This window comes from Myxine glutinosa, chromosome 2 (assembly GCF_964187855.1).
Source record: "Myxine glutinosa chromosome 2, kmMyxGlut1.1, whole genome shotgun sequence".
Classification (NCBI taxonomy): Eukaryota; Metazoa; Chordata; class Myxini; order Myxiniformes; family Myxinidae; genus Myxine; species Myxine glutinosa.
Window position 1 is genome coordinate 56,257,877 of NC_136262.1, and position 14,932 is coordinate 56,272,808.

The window sequence follows — 14,932 nt, forward strand, 5'->3', positions numbered from 1 at the left end:
GACAAAAGGAACTAGTGGAGCAGGTGGAAAAGAACACTGCGGTACTAGGAGGGTTGAAAGCGACACAAAAAGAACTCAAAAATGAACTCGTAGCGACAAAGAGGGAATGTCGGATGGTACGTGAGGGACTGGCAACGAGGTTGGACGAGGTGACGGAGGCAATGGAGACGAAGGACCGGGAGGTGAGGACGCACATAGAAACGGCCAAGGTGGCCTTAGAGGAAGAAATCGAGGGGGCGCACCGGGAAATGAAGGAGGTAAAGGAAAAATTAGAGGAAGTGGAAGAGGGGGTGAGTGAAATTAAGAAGAGACTGAGGGAAACTAAGAGGGAGATAAAGGAGGAAGTGATGGAATATGTGCAAGGTCGGTGCTCAAATCGTGATGGTGTGCTTGCTAACCAAATAAAGAGTTTGCAGGTGGCGGAGGAGGTGCGGAGACGAGGTGCCAAGGTGAGTGGTGATATACTCGGAAATGTATATGGTGTGAGGGGAGATTCAGTCGGCTTGGGGGTTGGTTTGGACCCGGGTGTTCGTGAGAGGCCGCTGGTGAAGTGTGTGACAGGTACACAGTGTGAAGGAGGAGGTGTGCGAGGAGGTCAGACTATGGGGTGTGTGAGGAAAAAGTGTGCGCCGAGGAGTGAGTGTGCTGTCGAGAGTGAGTTGGTCGTAGCGCGTGTGCGGGGGGGCACATGGAAGCGCGGGATGGGGAGTGTTACAGGGGATGTAACGGTAGAATGCACACCTGTGGTGAGTGTTACGGAGGGTGTAACGGGAGAGTGTGCGCAAGAGGATGCACGAGGAAGGTGTGTAACGGACGGGTGCATGAGTACAGAGTGCGCTGTCGAGAGTAAGGGTGAATGCGCGACCGAGTGTGGTGGTGAAAGTAGTGAGAGTGACACGGAGCGTGAGTTGGTTGTGGCAGGTGAGAGAGGATGCACACCTGGGATGGAAGGAAGCACACCTGGAATGGTCGAGCCCGTATGGGAATGCACACTGGAGTTAGTAGTGAGGCACGTGATTGGGTGTGCAAGTGAGTGCACACCCGTGGTTGTCACCGGGGATGTGACCGAGGAGGGGGCGCGAAGAGGTGTGTTGGTGAGGTGTGCGAACGACAAGTGTGTGCTAAAGAGTGCGGTGGTCAGAGGAGTGACGAAGTCTATGAGTGAACCTGGAGGGTGTGTCAGAGAAGGTGCAATGACAAAGAGCATGGAGACAGCTGGATATGTGAGCAAGGAACGGGCTGCGGGGTGTAAGCATGAAAGCGGAGCATCGACGCTAAATGGGATAGCGGTTAGATCGACTTATAGCCGAAGCGGGCCCTCGGTTCGTGCGGGGCTTCGTGTGCCGCTGGAACCAGCGGGGATCGTAACCGCGGCGGTTTGGAAAGAACCGCCGTACGCGATCCACGCCGGGCCGCGCTCTGAACGGCCGCGTCCGTGCTCCGCTAGGCGGAGTGGGCGGCCCGGTAGGAAGGGTCGTCATGGCGACCCCTTTTTGTTGCGGCGTTCCGGCAGGGCGAGATTGGGTCATCAGGCGGGAGACCGGACGGCTCCGCGCCGAGGTGGACCTTGGGATCAAGGCCCGAGTAAACCTCCTTCCCTGCACCGCATGCCGGACGGATCCAACCGCCGGCAACAAACCACCCGCATTCTTTGCTCGGCTTTGCGAAGCCGAGCTTTGGAGATGAATTGGCGTACCAAGAGGCTCCAGTGAGTAGACTGTGATGATGATAGTGTTTTGGACCCGAAATTGGGATAGGGAATTTGTGATTGGAAATTTTTGATTGATTGCAATTGGATGAGCCAAATTTATAGTGAGAGATGCCCGATGTGGGGGGGATGGCAACTCTGCCATCCCTCACAGCGGGGGCAAAGGAGCACTAGTTATGGGGTTGGCAGTGAAAACTAGCCCGGGAGGGTTAGGATAATGATAGGGATCTAGAGAAGATGACCATAGGTAACAGTAAGTTTAAGTAGCGACTTTTGGACAGTTAGTGGGGACATAGAGAGGGTAGTTGGATGATAATGACGAGGGAGCGCAATAATGTAAGGGCGAACGGGGAAGCGCGAGTTTTAGCAGGGCAACAGGTAGGTCAGATGATGCCGTGTGTGTGTGTAAAAAGGTATTCAGAAGTGTATTGTGAGAAGGTGATTGTGAATTGTATTGAGCGTGGAGGTGTATGGAGCAGTGAGTGAGGAACGATGGTGATTGCACAGGTGTGCAACTGAACAGGTGTATAGAGCAGTGTATGAGTGGGTGATGGTGATGTTGGGTTGACCGCATGGTCCTGGGAGGAAGGAGGGTGCAGGAAGCACCAGGTATAGGAGTGATTGCACAGGTGTGCAACTACAGGTGAATGGAGAATGGTTGTGTGGAATACATGGAGTATGGAATATATGGAGTATGGAATGGATGGTATGGAGTGAGTATGATGGAAACTGTGGAGTGGAGTGGATGGTGCGAAGGTGTGAATGGGGGAAGAGTGGACCCCCATCACAAATACCCGGGGAGGGTAGTTTAAGTGTTAGGTAGAGGGTACAGGTAAATTGTGGTTGGATATTGGCATCTGTGGTGCGGTGTAGAAGAATGGTGTTTGGATGGGTGCATTAGTGTCGTGGAAATGGCTGGGCGTGTGGCCTGTTAGTGTGTGTAGTTGGTTGAGCACTCCACCACTGTGAGGATGTCGGCCAGGTGAGGCCGTAGGTGGGCTCTGGGAGCCGGTAGAGTTGTGGATGGGGCCCGAGGATCCGGAGGACGGACCCGGGTAGCCCAGTGCCAGAGAGGGCACCGAGTGGGGAGAGCGCCAGAGGGCCTTCCCCAGTTAGATAGGCTAGGGTGAGGAGCAGGTAAGCTCGGAGGCAACTACAGTGGTGGAGGTGTGCAGGTGGGTAGACCTGCTGGGAGAGCCACACGACCCAGTCCTGAAATTGTGCAAGGGCACAGGGGGTTGAATCGGGGGAGTGAGACCCCAAACTGATGAAGCACCACAGTTTGGTCAATGGGAATTTGGTTCTTAAAACCGCATAGAGTGTAAGAAGGCCAATGGTTTGGCAGAGAAAGACCCCGGGTAGTGTAAAGTGTATTAAAGTCATTTAGAAAGTAGTTAGGATTGAGATCTCCTCGCACCATCTACATCCACTCACCTGAGGTGACAAAACTCCACACCATGCCATGTTTTTATTATTTTTTTGTGCAAATGTTTTGGATTGTGAGATGCATCATGATGTGGGTGTGACATTGTGCTTTGTTGTTCCATCTCTCCTTCCTTATGAGGATTGATGATGAATTGGGTGATGGCAAATTTTGGTTAGAGGGATTGTGGGGATGAATTTGGTATAGGGGAAATCTGGGGAAGACGTGACGGTAGTGACGAATTTGTAACTGCGTAGGATTTTTGTACATATGGGGTAAGGGCAAGGGTAGAGTAGGTAACAGGGGGGGGTGATGTACGGTAGGGACGAGCTTTCTCACTTCGCTCTCCGTACGCACCTCGTCTTGCATTGCCTTGTTGATGTGTACCCTTGTGACCTTACCCCTCGCTCACCTGTCTTCTTCCCCCCCCACCCCCCCTTGTCTCCCACCCGAGGACTGTGCACCACTGGGGGCCGAGGGGAGCGTGCGGGAGTCCGCCATTGTGTGCCAGAGCTCTCGCAACCACAGCTGTCTGCATCGATGCACCACGTATGGACCACATGTCTGTGGCTGAGCACCACTTATGGCCCCTCTGCTGGAACTGGCCATGAAGGCCCGAGATCTTGCTGGCGGACCTTGGTCACAGGGCACCTATGCCACACAGGTGAACCACACATAGTCAGCCCTGTGGGCCATAAATAAAAACGGACACGTTTGGTGCATTTCATTTTATTATTGCAAATAGGCCGCCAGCAAAGAAGTTGACAACAACTGGAAGAATACCAATAGCCAGCAGAGGGAGCCGAAGAGCAAGACCACCAAGGGTTTGTTGGTTTATTTTTTATTATGAACTGTGGTGACTCTGCACCGATTGGTGCTTTTTGGTGCGTTCTTGGTGCTTTCTGGTGCATCGATGCAGCACAGGCTGTCTGCCCCCCCCCCCCCAAAAGAACAATCGCAGGTCCTGGGTTGCGTTTTGTAAATACAAGTAGCGTCATTGTAAATAATGCGCCCCCATCGTTCATGTTGTAGTTTGAAGACAATTCCGCAATTCGGTTAGCTGTGGGCGTGTGTCTGTTAGGCAGGGTGCAATGGAGCAGCGGGACATATTTATTTATGTTTTAAAACTGTCACACTCAGGGTCAGGTTAAATGTAGAGGGAACTACACCTACGTGCCACACTAAAGGTAAAAGTTAATAGGCCTGGGACGTGCCGAAGAGGAGGAGGGTGCAGTGTTATGGATATGAGAATTGTGTTTTTTATTGTTGTTGTAAAGTATCACCCTCCTTCCTCCATTGTTGTGCATAAAGGTCAAAGGTCGTTCCGTAGTTATTCCATAAACAATCACGTAGCCAATCATAGATTTCCTCCTTGTTCGGTAGTTATCTCCTTATTATGTGTATTAGATTAAGGCTGTGTCTTCCATTAATTTAACACTCCATTGCACCGAATTCAAATAGAGTAGATTCCCTGCACATCCCCCCTTTCGTCAATTGCCAACTGCACTGGGCGGTTTGCTACATTCTGCCGCTGCTGTGGGGTTGTGGTTGTTTTCGCTGCAAGACTCCATTAGCCACGAGGTCATCACGGAGCCGAAGGTGGGAGGAGTCAGCCCAGTGCCGGGAACAAGGCGTGGCCTTGCCAACGCCTCCTCTAAGGGCGGGATCGGTGAGCCCTCGCGACCAATCAGGGCCGAGGCGAGCTCACCGATGGGCGTGTCCTGGAGGCCGGCGGCTTGATCGCCGGAGGCGATATAAAAACGCGCGCGGAAGGGAGTTCAGGTTGCGTCAGAGAAACGGAAGGGAGCAGGAGTTGCGTCAGAGAAACGGAAGGGAGCAGGAGTTGCGTCAGAGAAATGGAAGGGAGTTCAAGTTGAGTTCAGAAGAGACAACGAAAGGGGAGTCGAGAGAAACGGAACCAGGAGTTCAAGAGAGAGAGAACCCGTCATGCCAGACCCCCACCAGCAGCTTTGACTCCACCAGGCAGCGTTGGCTCCACCAGGCAGCTTTGACCCGTTACCCCACGGGAACCAGGATCGGTGGCATCGGTGGCCGTCGAGGTCCAGCCCGGCGTCCCGTGCGGGATCAAGCCCCAGCCAGCGTCCAGCTGAACCTTCCTCTCCCTCCAGCCATCCACCTCCTGCCATTCCTGTCATCATCCCCCGTGTAAGTGTGCTTGTAGTCTAGTCTGTCTTTGTCTTGTCCTTGGGGTATAAGTTAAGCCTGTTTAGTTAAGCTAGAGTTTCACTGTGTCTCCTGGCTCCTTTCTGTCGTTATTTTCTTATCCTTCTTTCTCCTTGGTTATTTTGATGATTTGTAAATAATAATAATAAATTAGATTTGTTCTTCCGACCTTGCCTTTCTTTCCCTTACATCCTTCGTCTTTGTCTTTTCCAAATTGAATACCTGTGGCACGATTTGGCCAACGTTTCAGGATCGGGTCTAGTCATTGTTAATAGTTCGTGCCGCGGTTGCTTAAAACTGCTCGGCAATTAACATCTGTCCGCGGTACGAACGGGGCTGTGCCACCGGCCTTTCCGGAGGTCGCTGTACAGCGTCAGGGACCACGTCGGTCAGTCATAAACGAGGGGACTAATCCCCCCTCGATAAGGGGAACAGAGGCCGACGTTGGGTTCCGCAACAATATGTATGTGTATGCAGTGCATTCAGAAAGTATTCAGACCCCTTCACTTTTTTCACATTTTGTTATGTTGCAGCCTTTTGCTGAAATCGTTTAAATTCATTTTTTCCCTCATCAATCCACACTCAACACCCCCTAATGACGAAGAGAAAACAGGATTTTAGAAAGTTTTTCAAATTTATTAAAAAGAAAAAACTGAAATATCACATTGACATAAGTATTCAGACCCTTTGCTAAGACACTTGAAATTTAGCTCAGGTTCCTACCATTTCTCTTGATCATCTTTGAGATGCTTCTACACCTTGATTGGAGTCCACCTGTGTTAAATTCAATTGATTGGACATGATTTGGAAAGGCACACACCTGTCTATATAAGGTCTCAGCTGACAATGCATATCAGACAAAAACCAAGCCATGAGGTCGAAGGAACTGCCTGCAGAGCTCAGAGACAGGATTGTGTCGAGGCACAGATCTGGGGAAGCCTACAAAAAAATCTCTGCTGCATTGAAGGTTCCCAAGAGCACAGTGGCCTCCATAATTCTTAAATGGAAGAAGTTTGGAACAACCAGGACTCTTCGTAGAGTTGGCCGCCCAGCCAAACTGAGCAATCGGGGGAGAGGTGACCAAGAACCCGATGGTCACTGGCTGAGCTCCGTAGATCCTGTTTGGAGATGGGAGAAACTTCCAGAAGGACATCCATCACTGCAACACTCCACCGATCTGGGCTTTATGTCAGAGTGGCCAGACGGAAGCCTCTCCTCAGTGAAAGGCACATGAAAGCCCACTTGGAGTTTGCAAAAAATCACCTAAAGGACTCTCAGACTGTGAGAAACAAGATTCTGTGGTCTGATGAAACCACTGTTTGCTGTTTGGCTTCCAATTTGGTGTTGTTTGACCTCCTCAGACAATTCTCTGGTTCTCTTTCTTTTCTCCATGCTCATTGCGTTACACACAGTGACACAAAACAGCAGAATGACTCCTTTTCTCTCTTCAAACTGGTTGAATGAGTGATTTTTATATTGCAGGCACCTGCAACGCACCACAGGTGAGTTCAATTCCAAAGTAAAGGAGAATCACCTACTTGAAATCTAATTATTTCTAACTTCTAAAAGGTGCCAATAATATTGTCCGGGCCATTTTAGGATTTCTGTGTGGAATAAGCTAAGATTTAGTAATTTTTTCAGCTTTTTTTGTTTTGTTCCAGTACAAACCAAAGAAATACATGTGTGGATACCAAACGTATTTTTAAATTTCAACAATTTTCTGGAAGAAATGGTGGATTATTTGAAAAAAAGTGCAAGGGTGCCAATATTTTTGGCCACGACTGTATATCGTTTTGGCCACATCTCTCTATGGTGAAAAATAACTTGGGCACATCTCATTCAGATCTTCACCAGAATATAATCTATCTGTCCTTGTCACACACGCAACATGTCCACCAGGTTGCGTCCAAATCCGTCAGTCACATTATGAGATATCGTTCTATATATCGGTTTTAGCCCAATCTCTCAATGGTGACGAATCACTTAATAAAAATTCTCTGATCCGGATCCCGATTGGAATCTCCACCAAAATTTAATCAATTTTCGTTTTCACACATCCAACCTTTTCACCACGTTTCCTCCGAATCGGTGCTTACCTTTTTGAGATATCGTGCTATATATCATTTTTTGCCTTATTTCTCAATAGTGTAGAATCACTTCAAAAGATTGTCGGATCCATATCCGGATCTTCACCAAAATCTAATCATTTCGTCCTTGTCACATGCAAAACCTTTCGATAAAATTTCGTCCAAATCTGTCCACAATTTTTTGAGATATCTTGTTCACAACAAACAGACAGGGGTAAAAACATAACCTTCATCCACCTTTTCATCCACCATCCACGTAATAATCTCCAGTGGCATCAAAATGTAAAAACTTTGGAGGGGGGAGGGGGGGGGGGGGTTGAATACTTTTGGAGGCCACTGCATAATGGACTGCATGAAGATCTGATACTTTCATGTGACTCACTCATTGCGTTTACATGTGCAGCAAGTCCGGCGGATGTTGCAGTGCCTGCGGTGAAGGGAACCTATCAGGACTGTGCTGACCTTCTTCAGGCTGGCTTCACCGAAAGTGATGTTTATACCATTCAGCTGCCGAACATGTCACATCCCATCAAGGTACCGACATCTCTCTTACTCTGTTATCTCTGATTGCTGACTTGCACTCTTCCCTTCAAGGGCCATTTTCTATGGAGAGATCTTATTTTATTCACTGACTCCTTTATGAATTGGTTTTGCACCTGGCTAATCCATGTGGAAAGTTTATTGCAAACTTTCATTGTTGTTGCTGTTTGTCGCTTTTATTGTCTACCAGGCACGCACACACATCTGAGATGTCTTGGTTGTGTTTTTCTCAGGTAGTAATGTTAAACGTCCCAAGGTGTCCTTCGCGCAGAGTAGGCAAGCTATCGCCGGCACCCTGAACAAATTCCTGTTCTCACCGACAGGGGGCATTGCATCAGCAGCACAGCCGTGCACCATGCAACTGATGCTATCTTCGGCCATGTGCTGCGTATTGAAGAAGATTGTCTTCCGAATAATTATTCAATACGAGGTGTATATTTGTTTTTAGGCCTGAGGTTTGCAAGGTGCATATATGTGTTTAATTGACATATGTGGGAAAATGTTGTCCCTACATATACATATTGTCCCTACCACTTCCTCCTCTTCAACATCTTACCCTTCCCCTCCCCTCCCCCCCCCCCCTTGTTCTGTATCCGATGCTCCCCCTTCCTCTTCATTAACGGTATGGACCTCAAACATCCGGGGCCTTCGCTCAAACTTGACTGATCTCTCCATACAGGTTGCTTCTGACAAACCAGACGTGATCTGCTTAACAGAAACTTTCCTCCTTCATGATGTCTCTGATTCCTTGGTATCTCTCCCAGGTTACTCCCTCCTCCGGTATGATAGACCTGAGCCTCGTCCTGGAGGTGGGGTTGCTATCTTTATAAAAAAAACTCTCTTCCTCACTCGCCCTGCACTGCCCTCTCTCCACCTCACCCCCAGGAATACCTCTTGCTACGGCTTCCCCTTCGCTCCCACCTTTTGTTCATATGTGTGTTGTACCGTCCACCAAACAGTGATGACTCCATCTACATCTCGCTGTCTGATAATATGGACCAACTTCTATCTACCCATCCCAACTCTCTCTTCCTCATATGTGGTGATTTCAATAATTGTCACCATGCCAGTTGGCTGGGTGTGGGTACCTCTCTCACCAGCCATGGCTCCTCAGCAAAGGACTTCTGCGACTCACTGGGACTGACACAATCTGTCAATTTCCCGACCTGGATCTCAGTCAACGGAACATAACCAAGCCCAGAAGAGAAGATGAGTTATGACTAACTTCCCTGAAAATGTCTGCTGCTCTTCTTCTGCTCCAACCGGCTCATCTGATCATGTGCTTGTTAAAGTGGACATCTCTCTAACCATTCTCAGAGAGCCTCCTCAGCGTCGACGAGTCTGGCATTTCACTCAGGCCAACTGGCATGGTCTTCAAGCAGCCATCAATCATCTGGACTGGTCTCCCATCTCTACCGCCTCTGACATCAACTCATCCTGGGAATTCTTCCAAAGTAAATTGCTCTCTCATGCACAGATTTATCCCATCTCGTCTTCAGTTGTCATACCCTTCCTCCCGTCCATGGTACACGGAATCTTGTGGTGAGGCTGTTGCCCAGAAACAACTTGCCTTCGTCTCCTGCAAAGCAAATCCAATGGAAGGAAATCTCATTTCCTTTCACAAAGCCCGAAACAAGTGTGTGTCCACCCTCAGGAGAGCCAGGAAACAATATCTCTCCGTTCTCAAGACCGAACTCTCTTATCTGTCTCCCTCTTCCAAATCCTGGTGGCGTCTGGTCAAATCTGTTTCTGGTGTTTGTTCCCCCTCCATGCCCCCCCCCCCCCTCACCTCAAATGGCTACACAGCTGACTCCACACGTGAAAACGCTGAATGCCTCAACTCTGTGTTTGCCTCTAAATCTTGTGTCCCAAACCCATCCCTCTCTGTACCCACCGTACCCACCGTACCCAGTCGTACCCAGCTGCTCCTGGAATCTGTGTCCTTTCCTCCTGACAAGGTGGAAAAGTTTGTCAACCCTCGACTCTGATTCTGCAACTGGACCTGACGGCATCAGCCCACGGGTCCTAAAATCCTGTTCTTCTGCTCTTTCACTGCCTCTCTCTGTTCTCGTCACCCTCTCTTTTGCTCAAGGTCATCTGCCATCTGCTTGGAAATCAGCCAACATCACCGCTTTGCACAAAAAATGTGCAAAAACAGATCATAGCAACTACAGACAAATCAGCCTTCTCCCAATTAATCAGCAAAGTCATGGAATCCATTATTGCTTCGGATATGAAATCTTTCCTCTTCTCCAATGGCTTAATCTCTGATCATCAATTTGGTTTCAGACCTGGTCACTCTACTCTGGACATGCTGCTTCTGCTTTCTCAACAATGGATGGAGGTCCTCAATGCCAAACAGGTAATTAGAGCTGTCTCCCTTGACATATCACGTGCCTTCGATACGGTCTGGCACCCCGCTCTGCTCACCAAACTCTCCTCCTTTGGTATCCATGGAAATCTCCACGCATGGCTGACGGACTTCCTCTCTAGTCGTAGTCAACGTGTGGCCCTGAATGGGCTTCTGTCATCTCCTCTTCCTGTTCAGGCTGGAGTTCCCCAAAGCAGTGTTCTGGGCCCTGTGCTTTTTCTGGTCTTCATCAATGATCTCTCTGACTCTCTTGAAAATCCTCTCTATCTCTTTGCTGATGACTCTACTCTCTGGCGCTCCATTCCTCATCCCTCAGATCGGCAGTCTGCAGCCTCCTCACTCTCTGCAGACCTGGACAAAATCACAGACTGGGCAAACAAGTGGAACATGTCTTTCAATCCTGACAAATCTCACACTCTGACGATGTCTCTCCGAAAAGACCAACTGGACAACCCTCCCATCCACTTTCTGAATAATCCTCTCCAAGAAGTTCTGTCACTCAAGCTTTTGGGTCTCACTATCTGCCATGATCTTTCCTGGGAAAACCACATTTCAAATCTGGCCTCCAAAGCCAGTCGCCGACTGGGCATCCTCCGTCGTGTGAAGTCCTTCCTTGGCACACCTGAGCTCCTTACCACATACAAGGCTTTCATGCACAGCTCAATGGAATACTGATCTCCCCTCTGGGCTGGTGCTCCTGCCTCACACCTAGCTCGTCTTCATGCTGTTGAAACCAAAGCGTTCAGAATCATTGGAATCTCCCACGATGAAGCTAACTCCAAGGGCCTTTCACTCACTCACCGCAGGCAGGTTGGTGGTCTTTCCATCTTCTACCGACTCCTCTCTGGCCTTGCCCCCCCAGCTCTCTCTGGGCTCTGTCCCCCAAATATTCCTACAGGTCGCACAAGATCTGCCTGCAACACTCTTATGGTTAAACTGCCAAAATGAAGACTCTCTGCTCACCTTCACTCCTTCATTCCTCTTTTCTCCCGCCTCTGGAACAAACTCCCTCACTCTCTTCAATCCCACTCCTCCCTCCAGGTCTTTAAAACAGCTGTTCACCACCATCTCTTATCTTCCCCCATCCAAAACCTTGATCTTTTCTACCCCCGCTAATTTCACCCCAAATCCACTTTTTTGAAATACCAACTTCTTTCCTGGAAGTCCTTGGTGTCCTTGTGTTTTATACTTCTTCCACCCCCACCCCCTTCCCACGCCTCCTCCCCCCAAGCCCTCTCCATCCCACACATCTCCCGATGTCCCTGCTCTCAAATGTTGTGTTTGTGTGCTTCCCCTTCTCTCCCCATCTTGTCTACCGCACCCTCTGTTTATATTGTTACGGTTCGCGGTTAAGGATGGTATGTTTGCCGAGCGGAGGCACCGCGACCTAACAGTTTCCCCGATTCACCCGATTCACCCAAACGTTGGCCGTATCGCGCCACAGATATTCAATGTGGAAAACTCTAAAGCGACCGAATGCAAAGAGGAAGAAGAAGACGTACAGAAGAGTAACGGGATTTATTATTTACACACACAAGCAAAAGGAGCAGTCACGGTTATTTACAGGGGACATGAAAAAGCAGGTGACACAGTGAAAATTACTAGCTTACCTAACAGGCTTAACTTACTCCCAGGGGCAAGACAAAAGACAGACTACGACCACACTTACACGGGGAATGATGATGATAGGGATGGCAGGTGGATGGCTGGCGGGATAGGGAGGTCCAACTGGTCCTGCAGCACGATCGGCTCATTGGGCAGCCGCCATTCCTTTGCGGCCCTGCTCCAAACTGCCGTCCAGGCCCCAAGCGGCTGTCGAGTGTTGTTGCTGCTGTGGACGCTGCTGCTGGCGAGCAAGGCGACGAATAGCAGGCTTTGTGCTTCCCTGGATGATCTCCTTTCTCTCTCTTGGACCTGAATCGCTGCTGGATGATCTCTTCTCTTTCTCGGACCTCACAACCCAGCTCTCCTCTGACGACCCAGCTCTTTGCTTTGCACCTCACCACGCAGCTCAGCTCTTGGACCCTTTTTTGCAACTTATTGCGCGCGCGCCTTTATAGCGCCTCCGGCGATTAAGCCGCCGGCCTTTAGGACACACCCATCGGTGTGCTCACCTCGGCCCTGGTTGGTCGCGCGACCCTCTGGCTCCGCCCTTGATGACGACGGGCGGGCACGCCTTTCTTCCCCAACCCTGCCTCGTGGCCAATGGCGGCAATTGTAGTTGGCAATGCGAATGGCAATTGACGAAAGGGGAAATGGAGGTTTTTGGGAATGGGAATGAAGGGAATCTATCTTTTTCACTTGGTGCAATGGAGTGTCATTTTAATGGAAGACAAGGCCTTACCCTAAAACACATAAGAAAGATATAAGCTACTGAACAAGGGTATTATAGTGTCCTTCAATGGATGCTTTATGGAATTAACTACCGGAACGCCCTTTTAACCTTTACACAACACTGGAGGCAGGAGGGGCCAGACTCAAGCAATAATAATAATACACACAATCAAAAAAATACAATCCTCATATCCGCAACAATATATTTTGTTTGTCTATTTGATTTGTTTGTGTGATAAATGTTAGCTCTTTCACGAGCCTCGATTCTGTCTACAAAAAGAAAAAGAAAAAAAATGACATGCCCAGACCAGGAATCAAACCCATTTCCCAGATAGCTCAGATGGCAGAGCACTGGTACGGTTCACGAGAGGACCTGGATTCGATTCCAGGTCTGGGTGTGTAATTTTCCCACATATGTCAATTGATTTATTTATAATCCTGTTCATATATATACACGACCAGTCAAGAGTTTTAGAACACCTCAATTTTTCCGGTTTTTATTGAAATTTATGCAGTTTAATGTCCAGTGAATAACCTGAAATGGTACAAAGGTAAGCAGTAAACTGCTCGAGGTAAAAAAAAAAGTTGAGGTTAGCAAAAAGGGGAAGTTAATGTAAATTGCACAGTTATATTGTAAAAAAAGGCCTTCTTCAGGGAACAAGTAATGGGTTAACACTTACAGCTGTTCTGCAGCAATGTAAGTAAATTAAGCCTTGAAAGTTTATGCAAACATTTCCTACAGGTGTCCCAACCTCTGCTGATTACTTGATTACAAACCCCCTGTCTGTATCAAAGCGGTATTGGAACAGACTTTTATTACACCCTCTGAAGCATTATTTGGACAATATTGCACTGCAGGAAGCAGTATATTGGAAACTGAAGGAAACTCTGACAGGAAGAGGTCTGGCAGACCCAAAGCCACAACAGAATCAGAAGACAAGTTTCTGAGAGTCAACAGCTTGCATGATAGGCGGCTCACAGGACCACAGCTTCAAGCACAGCTTAACACTATTCGAAGTAAGCAAGACTCAGTTTCAACTGTGAAGAGAAGAATTCGATCTGCAGGTTTAACAGGTCGAGTGGCAGTAAGAAAGCCATTGCTAAGAGGGCAAAATAAGAAAAAGAGGCTTGCCGGGTCCATGAAGCACCGCCAGTGGACGACTGAAGACTGGAAGAAGGTCTTATGGACCGATGAATCAAAATTTGAAATCTTTGGTTCATGACGCAGGGTTTTTGTACACCGTCGAGTAGGCGAAAGGATGGTTCCTCAGTGTGTGACACCAATTGTCAAACATGGAGGAGGAAGCGTGATGGTCTGAGCTCTTTTGCTGGATCCAGTCGGCAACTTGCACAGAGTGACTGGCACCCTGAACCAAAAGCGCTACCACAGCATTTTGCAGCACCATGCAATACCCTCTGGTATACGCCTAGTGTTTGGCCTGGTGTTTGGCTTAGTGGTTAGGGTGCCGGCTTGGGATCCTGGGTTCGAATCCCGGTCGATCGCTGAATTAACGGCAGGGGGGTTGACTCAGCCTGTCATCCTTCCGAGGTCGGCAAATCGAGTACCAGTTCACTGGTAATTCCCTGTGTCGCAAGAGGCGACTAACAGGGTTGGCGGCAGGAAGGGCATCCGGCCATAAAACATTGCTCTAAAAAGGGGACCATGGTGGGGTCCAAAAGGGGACCAAAAAGGCCAACCCCTGCTCTGCGGGGAAAGATGGCCTCTAAAGGTGGTTCATTTTTTTTGTTCATACGCCTAGTTGGTCAGGGATTCATCCTTCAGCAAGATAATGACCCTAAACTCCAGGCTATGTTAAAACTACCTTCGAGGAAAAGAACTAGACCATCGGCTTCAAATCATGGAATGGCCAGCAGTCTCCAGACTTAAACCCCATCGAGCTGGTTTGGGTTGAACTGGACAGAAGGGTGAAAGCAAAGCAACCTACAAGTGCAACACATTTGTGGGAACTTTGCAACAGTGTTGGAAAGAACTTCCCGAACAATATTTGATTTCCATTGTAGAAAGAAAGATATGAGTGTGTTCGGCGGTTATATCTGCAAAAGGTGGCTACTTTGCTGAGTCAAAAATTTAAATTAAATTTGGTTAAACAAAATGATTATATGATTTCTTTTTTAAATCTCCAATTGTTTATTTGTTCTATGCTTCATTTCAGAGTACATTGAGACATTAAACTGCATACATTTCAATAAAAACTGGAAAAATTGAGGTGTTCTAAAACTTTTGACCGGTAGTGTGTGTGTATATATATATATATATATATATA

The 14,932-nt window shown here is 48.5% G+C and overlaps 1 protein-coding gene across 1 annotated transcript in view; it reads left to right on the top strand.

Annotated features, from left to right (window-relative positions):
- Nucleotides 1-14,932, top strand: part of LOC137421778 (angiopoietin-2-like) — a 127,727-nt gene that overhangs the window by 100,974 nt on the left and 11,821 nt on the right. The window contains exon 5 of the mRNA XM_068108173.2: nucleotides 7,806-7,936. Within this exon, the coding sequence (XP_067964274.2) occupies nucleotides 7,806-7,936 (131 nt within the window). The remainder of the gene's footprint in view (nucleotides 1-7,805; nucleotides 7,937-14,932) is intronic.